The sequence below is a fragment of the Typopeltis vanoorti genome, chromosome 3 (assembly GCF_054136105.1).
Source record: "Typopeltis vanoorti isolate ZY-2024b chromosome 3, IOZ_Tvanoo_1.0, whole genome shotgun sequence".
Taxonomy (NCBI): Eukaryota; Metazoa; Arthropoda; class Arachnida; order Uropygi; family Thelyphonidae; genus Typopeltis; species Typopeltis vanoorti.
In genome coordinates, this window is record NC_143551.1 from 113,868,434 (window position 1) to 113,883,393 (window position 14,960).

Below are 14,960 nucleotides of genomic sequence, written 5' to 3' on the forward strand. Positions count from 1 at the left end.
TGAGAATGCAATTTTCATACAACGCAGAACGAATCAAACTGATTAACAAGTGATTTTACTTACTTCCGAGTTTCACTCAACGCAGTTCCCATATAACGCGGTACGAATCAATCTGATTCGTACTAATTCTGAGTTTCTTATACCGCGGTTTCCACATAACGCGGTATACAGTTTTCATATAACGCGGCACGAATTAACCTGGTTTGCACGTTAAATCTGAGTTTCTTATAACATGGTTTCCATATAACGCGGTACAAATTAATCGCGTTATAGGAGGGTTGACTGTACATAGGTTATATGTAAGCTGTCAGTCAGCAGTTAGAATTGAAGGAAATATAGGAAGATAGCTTGATGTAAAATGAGGGGGGTATGACAAGGATGCACATTATCTCTTCTCTTATTCATCATTTATATGGATCACATTATGAAGGAAAGTGACATTAGGCCTGATATGAGAATTGGAGATGTCCAACTTAGCTCTTTGCTTTATGCAGATGATGTTGTACTGTAGCAACATCTGTAGAAAGTCTGTCTCCAGGATTCTCTAACTAAATTGAATAACAACTGTAACAAATTGACATGAAAATCAGCAATAAAAAGACAGAAACTATGAAAATAGGCAGGAGCATAGAAAACTTCAGCTGCATTCTGAATGGAGATCCTATAAAACAAGTAAAATATTTAGTCTTTTTTTGGTATGGTTTTTAGTGAAGATGGCAGGTTACATTTAGAAATAGACAACAGAATAAGCAAAGGTGATATGGTAGCCAACTGAATAAATTTATATGGAATAAGAGAGAAATTAGCCAAAACACCAAACTAGCAGTATACAAGATCGTGTTCAAACCAGTTTTAAGTTATGGATCTGAGAGTGTTGGGTTAGAAATAAAACACTTGATCAAAGACCAGAGATATGAGGGTTCTGAGAAAAATTAGGGTAGTGAACCAATGGCATTAATGGCAGATTAATATTAAAAATTAAGATATTAGAAAGGAACTTGACATTATTAGCATTCAAGAATATATCAGCAGAGCTAATCTAAGGCCAATTAAATAGAATGGGTGAGGAAAGGTTAGTAAAAGAGATGTTTGATGCCAAGATGGTAGGAAAGAGACCCAGAAGAAGGCCAAGGTCTAGGTGAATTGATTCAATCAGAAGTGCCTTAGAAGCATGAAATGTTAGATATGCCAATATTGGAGTGTTCACAAGTAATAGATTGATTTAGAGGAAAATTGTTGATAGGAGATTAATAACAATTTAAATGTAATCATGTAGTGCTGTCATAGTAATCTGAACGCCTCTTGGGGTTCCATATCAGGAAATCGATGATGATTTAAGTTTGTCCTAGATTTATTCAGTGTTTAATAGTTTTTTCATAATTTAGTCTATCTGGGATCGGTGTGCCTAAGTAATTGAATTTTTTAACCTGTTCCATTTTATTTCCTTCCACTTCTAAGTTAAGCTCTTTTCCATTTCTGCCTATTGCCATTGTTTTTGGTTTACTAAAATTTATCTGCATTGCAATCTTTATGTAGGTTTTCAATCATGTACTTAAGTTTACTTTATTATTTGTAAATAATGCTATATTATCTACATATTTTATATGATGTAAATTTTGTCTGTTCATAGTTATTCCCATGTTTTCTGGAATAGACTCTTTTACTAGTTCTTCCTTGCACAGGTTAAACAAATATTTTGAAAGCATACATCACTGCATGACACCTCTTTCCACTGGTATTTCAGAAGTTTCAATGGCTCAAAATTTTATTATTGCCATATATTTTTATAGTGTTGGAAGATGAGATTGACTATTTTTTCCTCTTATTTTTTATTCTAAAATTTCAAGCAAGTTATTTTTGCTTATTGACCCAAATGCTTGCTTAAAGCCTATGAAACAACAGGAAAGATTTCTGGTTTTTTTTTTTTTTTTTTTTTTTTTCCACATTAATTCAGCTAACTGTGAAAGAGTATAGATTGCATCAGTTGTAGATCTCTCTCTCTCCTAAATCCCATTTGCTCTTCTCCTAAATGTTGCTTATAAGTTGCTTTAATTCTGTGTTGTATAATTCTGGTAAATAATTTATATTTGTGACTTAATAATGTTATTAGTTTATAACCTTATTAAGTTTTGATGTACAAAAAATGTACAAATTATATATATATATATATATATATATATATATATATATAAGTGAAAAGATTTTTAACGTGGGTATAATATATGTTAAAAATACCAAGTAATTTTATAACCTTGGTTATATCTTTTCTAAATAACTTAGGGAATTGAAACAACGTAGATACGAATATAAATTAAATAATACTTTAATAGATATTTCCGATATTTCGGCAATGTCTCATTGCCATTTTCTAAAGGAACTTACAGAAAGGCAGGAGCACACAGGCCCTAACAATACAGTAACTGGAAATGAAGATATGAAGCTATCTTTCTCCTATAAGTCCTGATGGTGCCCTCTGGTGGGCTAAGTAGGCATTCTTGGCCGTTGGGCTGAAGGTCTGCTGATGTATGCCTCCCAAATTTGGGGCAGTCGCATACAACCAAATTTGTTGAGGTTTGGAGAGTTTCTTAGGGCAGAGGCTGATTCCATAAATAATCTTTCAAATTTATATTTGCTCCGGTGTATTATTTTTGCTTTCTTCCACCGTATTCTGTGGCGAGTATCCAGAGCATGGTCTGCAAGACCAGAATGGCTATATTTGTAAAACCTTTGGCCGTACTTTGGCCAAACAGGCAGGACAGCGAATATCAGAATTTCTGAACACAAGGACTACATCCGGTTTTACAATCCCGAACTGTGTGAAATTGAAGCACCGTTTTGTTTCGCAAAAAGCGCTCCGTATATACAACCGCGCTAGCTACGCGTTACTACGCGAACAAATCACCGCCACGCGGTTAGGCTTAGCCAAAATTAACGAAGCTATTCGTGCCCTCGAAGAGGAACTTTCGTGCACTTTGAATCAAGAACTGTGGACAATTTTACATGACGTCTCGTGTACCTCCGCAGACAAAGAGTTTGAAAAGATACGAAGCCGACAGATGAAGAAATTCGACAAATTAATAAAAAAGAATTCCACCGTCAATCCAGAACTTGCTACCAACACCGTAATCAACCTTTCTTCAGTCACCCTGAAGCCTGAAGCTCTCAACGTGCTTTCACATGGCCACAACTTCGCCATTGCTCCCAAAAAAATACCAAGTGAGGAAATCATGATCCAGATTGAAAGAGGAATCTGCCACCTTCCACATCAAATCGCCAACAGTGTAAGACTGGATGTAGCTTGTGTCCTTTCCATAGCAAAACCACCCAAAACCAATATATCCAACAAGGAATTTGAAGCCCTACAGGAATTGAGAAATAATAAAGAATTAGTTATCACCAAAGCGGATAAAGGAAATGCAACTGTAGTACTTAACCAAAAGGACTACAAAGGTAAGCTGAATGCTCTCCTATTAGATCGGGCTACTTACCTCCCTATCAATTACAATCCCACCAACTCACAAATTAGGAAACTTCACAGCCTCCTTAAGAAAGTTACTTCTTGGCCTGTAGAAGTTACCAACAGATTAAAACCGTTTAACTCTATACCCCCCCGTATTTACGGACTCCCAAAAATACATAAAGAAAATGTGCCATTACGTCCCATAGTGGATGGCATTGATTCCCCCACATACAAATTAGCTAAATATTTGGCCAAAGAGCTCACACACTATACTGGCAACACACCATCACACATAAAAAACTCAGCCCACTTCAAAGCCAGCATAGAAAACCTTACACTCCAACATAGTGACATAATGGTCAGCTTCGACGTCTCCTCCTTATTCACCAATGTCCCACTCAAGGAAACTTTAGAGCTAATCCAAGCTAAATTTTCTCCCGATATCTCAGCCCTATTTCAGTTCACAATGAACTCAGGCTATTTCGTTTGGCAGGGAAAATTCTACAAACAAATAGAGGGGACAGCCATGGGCTCACCACTCTCCCCACCCTTAGCCAATTTCTTTATGGAGACTTTTGAGGAAAAAGCCTTAGCCTCTGCCCCACAAAAACCAACCATATGGCTTCGCTACGTTGATGATGTGTTCGCTATTTGGCCACATGGCTCTGAAACACTCCTCTCCTTCCTCACACACTTAAACAACCAACACGCCAGAATCAAGTTCACCCTGGAAAAAGAGGAAAACAACTGCCTCCCCTTCCTAGACACACTAGTCACCCGCCAGCCTGATGGAACTTTGGTTTTCTCAGTTTACAGAAAACCCACCCATACAGGCAGATACATCCACCAACAATCTCACCCCCCCCCCCCCTCACAACAATATGGAGTGGTAAAAACACTATACAACAGGGCTAAAATAATCTGTTCTAACGACATAGCCCTTAACACTGAACTAAATCACATCCTAAACACTTTCTCAGCCAATGGCTACCCCCCCCCCCCCCCGAAAAAATCCAAAAAATATTAAAACCTACAAACCACAGCCCCCCTCCTCCCCCCTCCACAAAAAAGATTACTCTAAATCCATCATCATTCCCTACATCCGAGGCACCTCGGAAAAAATTACCAAAATTCTAAAAAAACATGACCTCACCTCCTGTTACAGACCTTACAGAAAATTGGCATCCCTTATCTGCTCTACCAAAGACCAACCACTTCCCCTAGACCTACCTGGTGTATACCAGGTCCCTTGCAGTTGTAAACTGTCATACTTTGGCCAAACAGGCAGGACAGCGAATATCAGAATTTCTGAACACAAGGACTACATCCGGTTTTACAAATATAGCCATTCTGGTCTTGCAGACCATGCTCTGGATACTCGCCACAGAATACGGTGGAAGAAAGCAAAAATAATACACCGGAGCAAATATAAATTTGAAAGATTATTTATGGAATCAGCCTCTGCCCTAAGAAACTCTCCAAACCTCAACAAATTTGGTTGTATGCGACTGCCCCAAATTTGGGAGGCATACATCAGCAGACCTTCAGCCCAACGGCCAAGAATGCCTACTTGCCCACCAGAGGGCACCATCAGGACTTATAGGAGAAAGATAGCTTCATATCTTCATTTCCAGTTACTGTATTGTTAGGGCCTGTGTGCTCCTGCCTTTCTGTAAGTTCCTTTAGAAAATGGCAATGAGACATTGCCGAAATATCGGAAATATCTATTAAAGTATTATTTAATTTATATTCGTATCTACATTGTTTCAATTCCCTAAGTTATTTAGAAATGCATAACCAATGTATAAGCCTATCTACGAGAATCAACCTTGGTTATAATCCTTTTTCCCAAGTAAGCAAACAGGTAAGTAAGTCAAGTTTGCGCCTGAACGTGGTTCAAGACTTATGGTGGTGGTGCGACACCAAGGCAACTTGTGGTAAAGATGGATTAAGTTGCGATCACTTTCCTTAGTATTTCCCATAAATGTACAACACATCTCCTAGGAGATGTATGATGTTATACATTATGGGTGGGGTCACTACCCAGACCGGTTTCAACTTTTATTGAGGTCTCATCAGTGAGTAGGCAGACCCTGGAATGCCAAGGTTTAAGTAATACAGAACTTATCGATTTTACCTATGCAAGTTGCCACAAGGTGCTTTGACCTTATTATTTCAGGGCTGCCTACTCACTGATGAGACCTCAATAAAGGTTGAAACTGGTCTGGATGGTGACCCCCACCCATAATATATAACATCATACATCTCCTAGGAGATGTGTTGTACATTTATGGGAAATACTAAGGAAAGTGATCAGAACTTAATTCATCTTTACCACGAGTTGCCTTAGTGTTGCACCACCACCACCATAAGTCTAGAACCACATTCAGGTGCAAACTTGACTTACTTGTCTATTTGCTTACTTGGGAAAAAGGATTAAAACCAAGGTTATAAAATTACTTGGTATTTTTAACATATATATATATGCAGGTAACCCGCATATAACGCGGATGTTGGGTTCCACAAAAATGCCGTGTTATATAAATCGCGTCATGCGAGACTCAGATCACATAGAAAAAGTAAGGTTAGGTTCAGAAATCGTTTTTTTTTTAAGATTATATAAACAATGACATCCAACAAAAAAAAAATTTATTTAATTCAGATAATTCATGTAAGTTAAGAAAACAAATAAACTATGAAACAAATACATAGTATAAAATTATAAAAAAATATAAATTGTACGTAAACTTCATTGCACGTAATACATAAATGTTTTAAGCAAAATAAAATAAAGTGTATATTTTAATCATCATCACTCTCTTCAAAACTAACATTTCGTAGATGTTCTTTATTTATGAGTGGCCGGACGTCGTCATCACTTGAAATCTCTTGGACATTATTTGTATAATTCTCATTGCATACTTCGGTTGGTTTAGTTATCAAGAAGTCAGTAATAAAATCTTGCTTACCACTATCCTGCAATTTTTTATTAAGTTCATAATACGGAGCTAAACAAATATCCAATTGTCTCGTGCAGTGGCGCACTCAGGATTTAATCTTGGAGGGGGCCGAGCACTCAGGATTTAACCTTTGGGGGGGGGGGGGGGGGCCGAGTTGAGTAGACATTTTCCGAATACACACTACACATCGCATACGACCTATAACTGAGCATCTGCAGTGATCGCTAATTCATAAGTAGCACACAACATAAATAAAAAAAATGATTTTTGATTAGGAAAAGATGTTTGGAAATTTTTCTAGTGTTTTTTCCTTTTCTTTGGGGGGTGCCCAGGCCCCTTGGCCCCCCACTGGGTGCGCCACTGGTCTCGTGAATTTTCCGGAGCGCTCCATTGGGAGATCATTATCAATAAAATAACTTTCTTGCCAAGTCCAATCCTTCTGCTAATTTCTTTAAACTGAATTCTTTAACGGATTCATCACAATCAGAATCTTCGGCAGAACTTTCCTGCCATTTGATTCGACGTCATCTATTAATTGTACCAGTTCCTCCTCATTTAAATCAATTTCCCCATCAATTAATTCACTAATTTCGTTTTCAACCATATCACAAAAGTGCTCTAAATGGCCATTACTATAAAAATATTTTTTTTACATAAAAAAAAAGCACTATATATTGTATGTAACTCACCAAAAAACAAAGTGCTCAGCTTGAGATGAACACACTTATGATTTTTAATGTGCTTTCCTGGCAGAAAACGAAGACAATTTTCAACAATAAATACTTTATACGGTAAACAATTGACGTACATGCGTGCTAAAGGGTATTTCTCCTAATATAAATTCGCTACTTACAACTACATGCGCGATACAGGCAGACGCAAATTTAACGAAGATAAAATTTGATTTTTAAGTCGCGCATTGAAAAATATATGAAAAGATAAAGGGTTATTACAGTTTGTGACCGTCTTATATCGAAACCGTGTTGTATAAGTACAGCATTCAACAAGGTTACTACAATTTGTAGACCACGTTATATCGAAACCGTGTTGTATAAGTACCGCGTTATGCGAGATTTACCTGTAATTTGTGCATTTTGTGTATACTGCCTTTTTTTTTTATTTATGGGAATTCCAGTCATTAGAAATTTCCTGAGAATTTAAGACTTGGTTGAATAACATGCTGCTTCTCCTCCATACCTCCAAAACTTTATCAGTATTTCATCTTTACCAAAAGTTTATCTGTTTTCATCTGTCTGATTGCAGCATCTATTTCCATCTTTAAAATATTTTTGGGGGTCTCCTCACTTTTACCAAACCTTTTTTTTTTTTTTTTCATAATTTTCAGATAACAATGTGATATAGGTTTATATAGTATAGGTTTGTGTATTTTTGAAAGTTTTTATTGTGTTATATATTTGTACTATGATTGATAGTTGCATTCTGACATATATCTGCTTTTTCAATTTATCTGATGTGATTTTCTAGAGGTGTACTCTGAATAAAAAGTTTTTCCTTCATCATTTTCCACAGAGCTATTATTTCAGTAGTAAGACAGTTATTATTAGGTCTCTCTTTTATTTTTGCAATGTTTATTTTATATTTTTGCATGGTGTAATGTTTGCATTTTTTCTTTTTTCTCAAAATTTTTCTGTGTTTTCTAGAGTTAAGGCTCACATTTTATAATTTTTAATTCATATTTTTATGAAACATATTTTGTATGCTGGAGTCGTAATTTTGAGGTGTCAAGCCTTACAGGTCTCTCTTTTATTTTTGCAATGTTTATTTTATATTTTTGCATGGTGTAATGTTTGCATTTTTTCTTTTTTCTCAAAATTTTTCTGTGTTTTCTAGAGTTAAGGCTCACATTTTATAATTTTTAATTCATATTTTTATGAAACATATTTTGTATGCTGGAGTCGTAATTTTGAGGTGTCAAGCCTTACAGGTCTTTTCCTACTAATGGTTGTTTTGAATTTAAGCCTTTATTTTTGCTAATAGAATTTAATGATTAGAATCCATATTTTTTGTTGACTAAGTTATAATCAATACAGTTTTTAGTTTTACTGTCGGGTAAAGTCCATGTTTATTTATGACTATCTCTATGAAAAAATAAAATGTTAGTAATTACCAATCCTATTGTCTTGCAGAATTCAAGGAATCTATCACCTTTTTCATCAGTCCCAAATTTTCCTATTATTATTTCCATATCCTGTTTTTCTGAAAGGTTGTAAGAAGAAACTGTAGTTCTTTCGTGATCTCGTCAGAAAAACAGTTATCCTAAATAGACTATTACTAAGCTGCTATTTAGTCCACCTGCTCACTATATTGAAGATAATATTGATGTAAAAGGCTTTTACATCAATATTATCTTAAGTTAACTCTGTTTCACTAAGTTAACTAAAATTCTCAAGAAATTTAAAATTCACACTTCTATACCTCTATCCAAACTTCATTCCTCACTTAGTATACCTAAATTGAAGCATGACAGCCTAAAGTATCCCAGAGTTTACTGTATTTGGAGAAACTGCAATCACATATGATTGAACTAGAGCCAGCATACTATCAAATCACATTATTAATTCTGCTCACCCTAATGATAAAGATTCTGTCACTTATCCAGTGATCTGAAACAATTCAGAAAACATTTTTAGATGCTATGATAAGCTTGAAGAAGAATTCTGTAATCAACAAAAATTGTCTTCAGTCCAATCCATCTTAATACTAACCTTAGCTATAACCTATCTGATTGTCTCTCTTCAGCTATCCAACTTTGGCATACATGAGATTGTGTCCGTGTGAACATGCTCAACAATAATATGGCATCCAGAATGCCTTCAAATGTCAGCAATATGTTTGCAAGTTAATTTAAAGCTGTTGTTCTCTTGTAATATATATTTTTTGTATTTCTCTTTTCATGTTAGCACCTGATGAAGTCTTTTAAGAAGAAAAAACTAGTTGTGCATTCAAATAATAAATAGTTTTTTATATTTTGGTATCTCAGCTTCTAGTCATTAAATTTCTTCAAGTATGTCATATAACCAAGTAAATCTGTGGCATCAAATATATATATATTTGTATAAATATATATATATATATATATATATATATATATATATGACTATTACTATTAGCTCGGAGGTTGGATATGCTCATTTTAATGTAAACTGACTAAAAATCCGAGAATTATAACAAATTGAGATTTATTTGAAAATGCAACATGTTTTGTCGGGATTGACTTGATCAGGCGTTAAGAACATAGAAAGCTATTAAAAGACACTGAAAAAAAAAAAAAAAAAACATTGAGACACTCTAAAGCTATACAATTATAAATTATTATTATTATTATTATTATTTGACACCTCCAGGGAGTCCAAAGACTCATCGAGGGAGAGTGTGCCAACAGCATCGAACGATTGGTCCCCTTCCAACTACTAACCGCGCTCAAACTTACTTAACTGAGCCATTAGTAGCAGAGGCTCTACCAATCGACCAACCTTTGCTGGCGAAAGGTTGGTCGATTAAGCTATAATATTCGACTGTAAATTACAGTTATTATGAACTTGAGCTATAGTCCGTGTTTTCTCTATCTTAGTTAAATTTTTAACTAAGATGGAGAAAGCAGCTTCGCTACTTCCTACCGCAGACGCGAGTTTACTTTGCATAGAAGCAATTCTTGCAATCAACAATGCAAAACCTCCTTCTGATAATATATCCCCTGGTGAGAGACTTGCAATTAAAAATCTAAGAATTAATAAGGACATCGTCATCTTAAAAGCTGATAAGGGGAATGCAACTGTAGTTCTAGATAAAATAAACTACTGAGAAAAAATCTTAACATTGTTAGAGTCAGATAGTTATTTGGAAATTGAGAGGGATCCAACAAGAGAAATACACAATAGAACCAATAATCTCCTACAAAAGCCCACAGAAATTCCACGAAATACACAGCTTTCCATCCATTCTTTACGCCCACTCATTCCAAGGTTATATGGTCTCCCTATGGTACATAAAGAAAACTATCCACTAAGACCTATAGTAGACAGCATTGACTCACCCACATACTGTTTATCTAAATATCTGGCGTCATCGTTAAAAGCTTATGAGGGAAAATCTTCTTCTTATATTAAAAACTCAACGATTTTGTCTCTAAAATCAAGGACTTAAAACTCAAATCTTCTGACATCATGGTGAGCTTTGACGTGGTAGCACTCTTTACCAACATTCAGACACAAGAAGTTCTCCATATTTTAAAGAACAAGATTTCGAATAAAATGTTCTCTCTACTATCTCACTGTGTAAACTCTGGCTATTTTGAATTCGAAGATAAACTTTATAAACAGGTCAAAGGATTAGCTATGGGAAGCCCCCTCTCTCCTATATTAGCCAACATTTTTTTCGAGGATTTTGAACAAAAGGCAATCTCCTCTTTTAGTTTAAAACCAAGAATTTGGCTTAGATATGTGGACGATATATTCCTCATATGGGAGCATGGTATTGAGAATCTTCACAGGTTTCTCAACCACTTAAACAACCTCCATCAGGATATCAAATTGACCATGGAAATTGAATAAAATAGTTCCCTCTGTTTCCTAGATATTAAACTCACCAAGATGCCTGAATCAGTAAAAGTCTCTATATTTAGAATGCCAACACACACGGAGAGATATTTGCATGCATCCTCACATCACCATCCAGCACAAAAGTTGGGTATTATATCAACTCTTCCGAATCGTGCAAGATCTGTACTGTCAGATGAAGAAGAACTAAAAAAGAAACTACAACATCTTAAATGGACCTTTAAAAGCAATGGCTACTCTTTAAAAAGCATCAACAAACAATTATCCCACCATCAACGTAGCAACGTAGAGACCCAGGACGACTCCAAAGGTTATATCTCCTTGCCATATATCAGCACACTATCCAAAAAACTGAGTAGAGAATAGAGAATCTTAAAGAAATTTAACATACAAATATGCTTCTCGACTCTTCCAAAAATAAGATCAAGTTTCAGCAACTACAAACAATCTCACAACCTTCTACAATTCCCAGGCATATACAAAGTCACATGCGAGTGCGGAAAACCTTACTATGGCCAAACAGAGAAATCTATCCTCCTACGTCTCAAAGAACACCAGAGAGACATTGCTTACAAGAGAACCAGAGCTACTGCCCTATCAGGCCATGTCCTATTTTCAGTAAACACGAACAACGAAAGCCGCCAACATGAAGTAAATTGGACGACAACTTCAAACCTACACATTTGCCACGATGAGGTAGAACAGCGCATTGTCGAGTCAAAAGAAATTATCTTGGACCCTCTTCATATGAACAATAATCTCAGCTATAATTTGCCTGACTCTTTCAGCTCTACTATCAGATACTGGAGATCGTGTGGTTCCACACACACACAAGTGTACAACAATAGAACTTTAACACGGACTATAGCTCAAGTTCATAATAACTGTAATTTACAGTCGAATATTATAGCTTTATAATTGTATAGCTTTAGAGTGTCTCAATGTTTTTTTTTTTTTTTCCAGTGTCTTTTAATAGCTTTCTATGTTCTTAACGCCTGACGAAGTCAATCCCGACGAAACATGTTGCGTTTTCAAATAAATCTCAATTTGTTATAATTCTCGGATTTTTAGTCAGTTTATATTAAAATGAATATATATATATATATATATATATATATATATATATAGTGCAGTTTCTTTAGGGTGAGCATTAATTTATGTTGCTTGTTAAAGCATATGGATTTTTTTAAATCTTCTTTACTAAATAGCATATTCAATTTACTGCCATTATCCTATTATTTAAATAGGGCCGTGACTTTCAAGATGCAATACTGAGGCAAGCGCAGAGCAAGCCCATGCATTATCAGAAATACTGTCATTACAAGAAACTTATTTCTAAACACAAACATCAGTTGACCCCCCCTTTTTTTCCCCCTAAATAATTAGCTAATTATCCAAGACGAAGTATTGTCAGGATTTTTTTGAGATAATTATAAAAATAATAATCTCATTGCGTCCAGTAATAACACTATTATTTATCCCAGAACATAGTTAATAGTAATTCTATATGTTCAGCTCTTTGTATTGCAAACTCAATGGGAACTACATCTCTAATTTGCTATACTGAATTTCATTTAGAATAATTTAGTTGAGATTTTTTAGTATCTTGTTATAATGTTTGGTTGTAATGAGAGGTGACTATATTTATATACTAATTTACTAAATAAAATTTCTCATGTAGCTTGATGTAGTCTGGTCCTGATTTTATTTTATTTTTTTGTGTGTCTGTGTGTGTGTGTGTTTAGTATATACAAAAATGGAGCTTCCGTAGCTCAGTCAGTTCAGACAAAGCCCTTTGGCCAGAAAGACCTGGGTTTGATTCCCGTCCATGATGTGAGGAACTTCAACTTTAGTCCTCAACTTTATGGTTGGTTGGATAGCGATATGCTATTTTACCAGGGAACGATTATGAAACAAGGTGGTTTCCCATTGCCTTCCTTGCCCCAAGTACTTAAAATTGTAGACGTGTTTGCCTGTTCTGGTCTCTTTCAACTAAAGGTGGGTTAGCCAGTTTCATACAGAGGTAGGGTCTTTTTTTTCTTTTAACCCGGAAACTCGGGTTTTTGGTCCTCCAGAACAGGCAAACACGTCTACAATTTTAAGTACTTGGGGCAAGGAAGGCAATGGGAAACCACCTTGTTTCATAATCGTTCCCTGATAAAATAGCATATCGCTATCCAACCAACCATAAAGTTGAGGACTTAACATGCAGAAATGTTGTTTCAGAAAAATGTTAAATCAGGAATTATGTCAAAAATAAATAAATAAATAAAATAATAATAATAATTTAGGAACAGTAAAAAGCCATTATTAATGATAATATTATACATAGTTGCATAGTAAGGTTGGGAAGTATCACTGCTATATATTTTCATCTTAACCACCATGCAATACTAAACTGCTCTCTCTTTCTACCCCTCCCCCCCAAAAAAATAGTTGTTTGCTTTGATGCCAAGATTAATTTTGATGATAATGCTGACTTCCGGCAAAAGGAAATTTTTGCTATGGATGACCAAGCAGAGAATGATCCGCGAGAAGTTGAGGCTGCAAAGTATCACTTAAACTACATTGGAATGGATGGGAATATTGCTTGCTTAGGTATGTAAAAAGTTACCATTTACTTAAAATGCAGTTTGTTTTATAGTTTATCTTTTTATCTCTAGTTTGTCTTTATAATTACTAATCAGATCTTTTTTTATGGTACTAAAGCAATAAATGAATTTTCTAGAGTCATCTTCATCTTTCTATGTTCAGTGGACAAGAATTTAGGACTTAATTTAGGCTTAGGCTGGGGAACATGTAAAACTCTTCTACAGAACAACTCTCTTGTTACTCAAGAATATCAATTAGCACATAATACACAAATGCTAAAAGTTTATATCAATAGTACTATAACTCCAAGTCCTCCCCAAGTAAGATATGGTAGGGCAAAACTAGCTGTGCTGTCTGAAGAATTACAAGTTTCTCCTGGTAGTGCTTCCCATCGTAAATAGGCAGTGATCCCTAAGACTAAATTGCACCACAAACACAGAACCATTTCTATATATAATTTGTCAAGAAAATCTTAAGAATAGAGACTTAAGATATTAAAATATGATGCTGGAAAAGATAGGACACCCAAGGCAAAAGGCATTAAAATGATTACTAGGGAATAAGAGATGGGAAACTACCAATGAAATTAAGAATAATGAAGCAGAATTAAAGCCTTCAGGAAGTTTGTCTCCTGATAGAGAACATAATGCCTCCACTTTATTGATTTACATAAAATAGAAACATGAATGTAAGAAATATGTATCAAGGAAAACAAACTAGTAAAGAAAGAAATAAGAACTTAGGATTTTAGGAATTACTAAACAGATAGACAGAATAGATCACTTTGATACTGATGACTTTAGGATTACTTAACCTGGACATGAAAGTTTTAGAAGTAATGGAGTGGCATCCACAGTTAACAGAGAATATGAGAAATATATTTTGGGATACAACCCAATGTCTTGCAGAATAATCCAAATCAGAATACAGGCATATTTAGTGAATATGCCTGTATATTTAGTGAATATGCCACATCATACATGTGTACAAGAATTTTGCAGTATATAGCATAGTGTACAGAATTGATAAGGCAAATTTTCTGTGAATATTAGGTAATTGAAAACCAAAAGTGGGAGGAAAAAGAAGAAAGGTGCATCGCTAGAAAATTTGGTTTAGTACTGAGAAATGAAGCAGGAGAAAAGATGTTGGACTTTTGTGTCAACAACAATATTTTTATTGCAAACATGCAAACACTTATTTTCATGGACTTCACATAATGGTGAATATAGAAATGAGATAGATGTTAACATAAGGCAGAGAAGTGCTATCAAAGCAGCATAAACAACCCCGGTGCAAACTATGGAGCAGATCATGAATGAATGATATTGACTGATTGATTGATTGCTGAAGTTAAATTGAAATTAAGGCTAA

At 35.1% G+C, this 14,960-nt stretch overlaps 1 protein-coding gene across 2 annotated transcripts in view; it reads left to right on the forward strand.

The window, feature by feature from the left end:
- ScsbetaG (Succinyl-coenzyme A synthetase beta subunit, GDP-forming) overlaps positions 1–14,960 on the forward strand; it is a 260,513-nt gene that overhangs the window by 111,627 nt on the left and 133,926 nt on the right. For both annotated transcript variants that reach the window (XR_016550662.1, XM_090415888.1), the window contains exon 8: positions 13,434–13,595. Coding sequence is in view for 1 of the 2 variants with exons in the window: in XM_090415888.1 (XP_090272014.1) it covers positions 13,434–13,595 (162 nt within the window). In the remaining variant the exon portion in view is untranslated. The remainder of the gene's footprint in view (positions 1–13,433; positions 13,596–14,960) is intronic.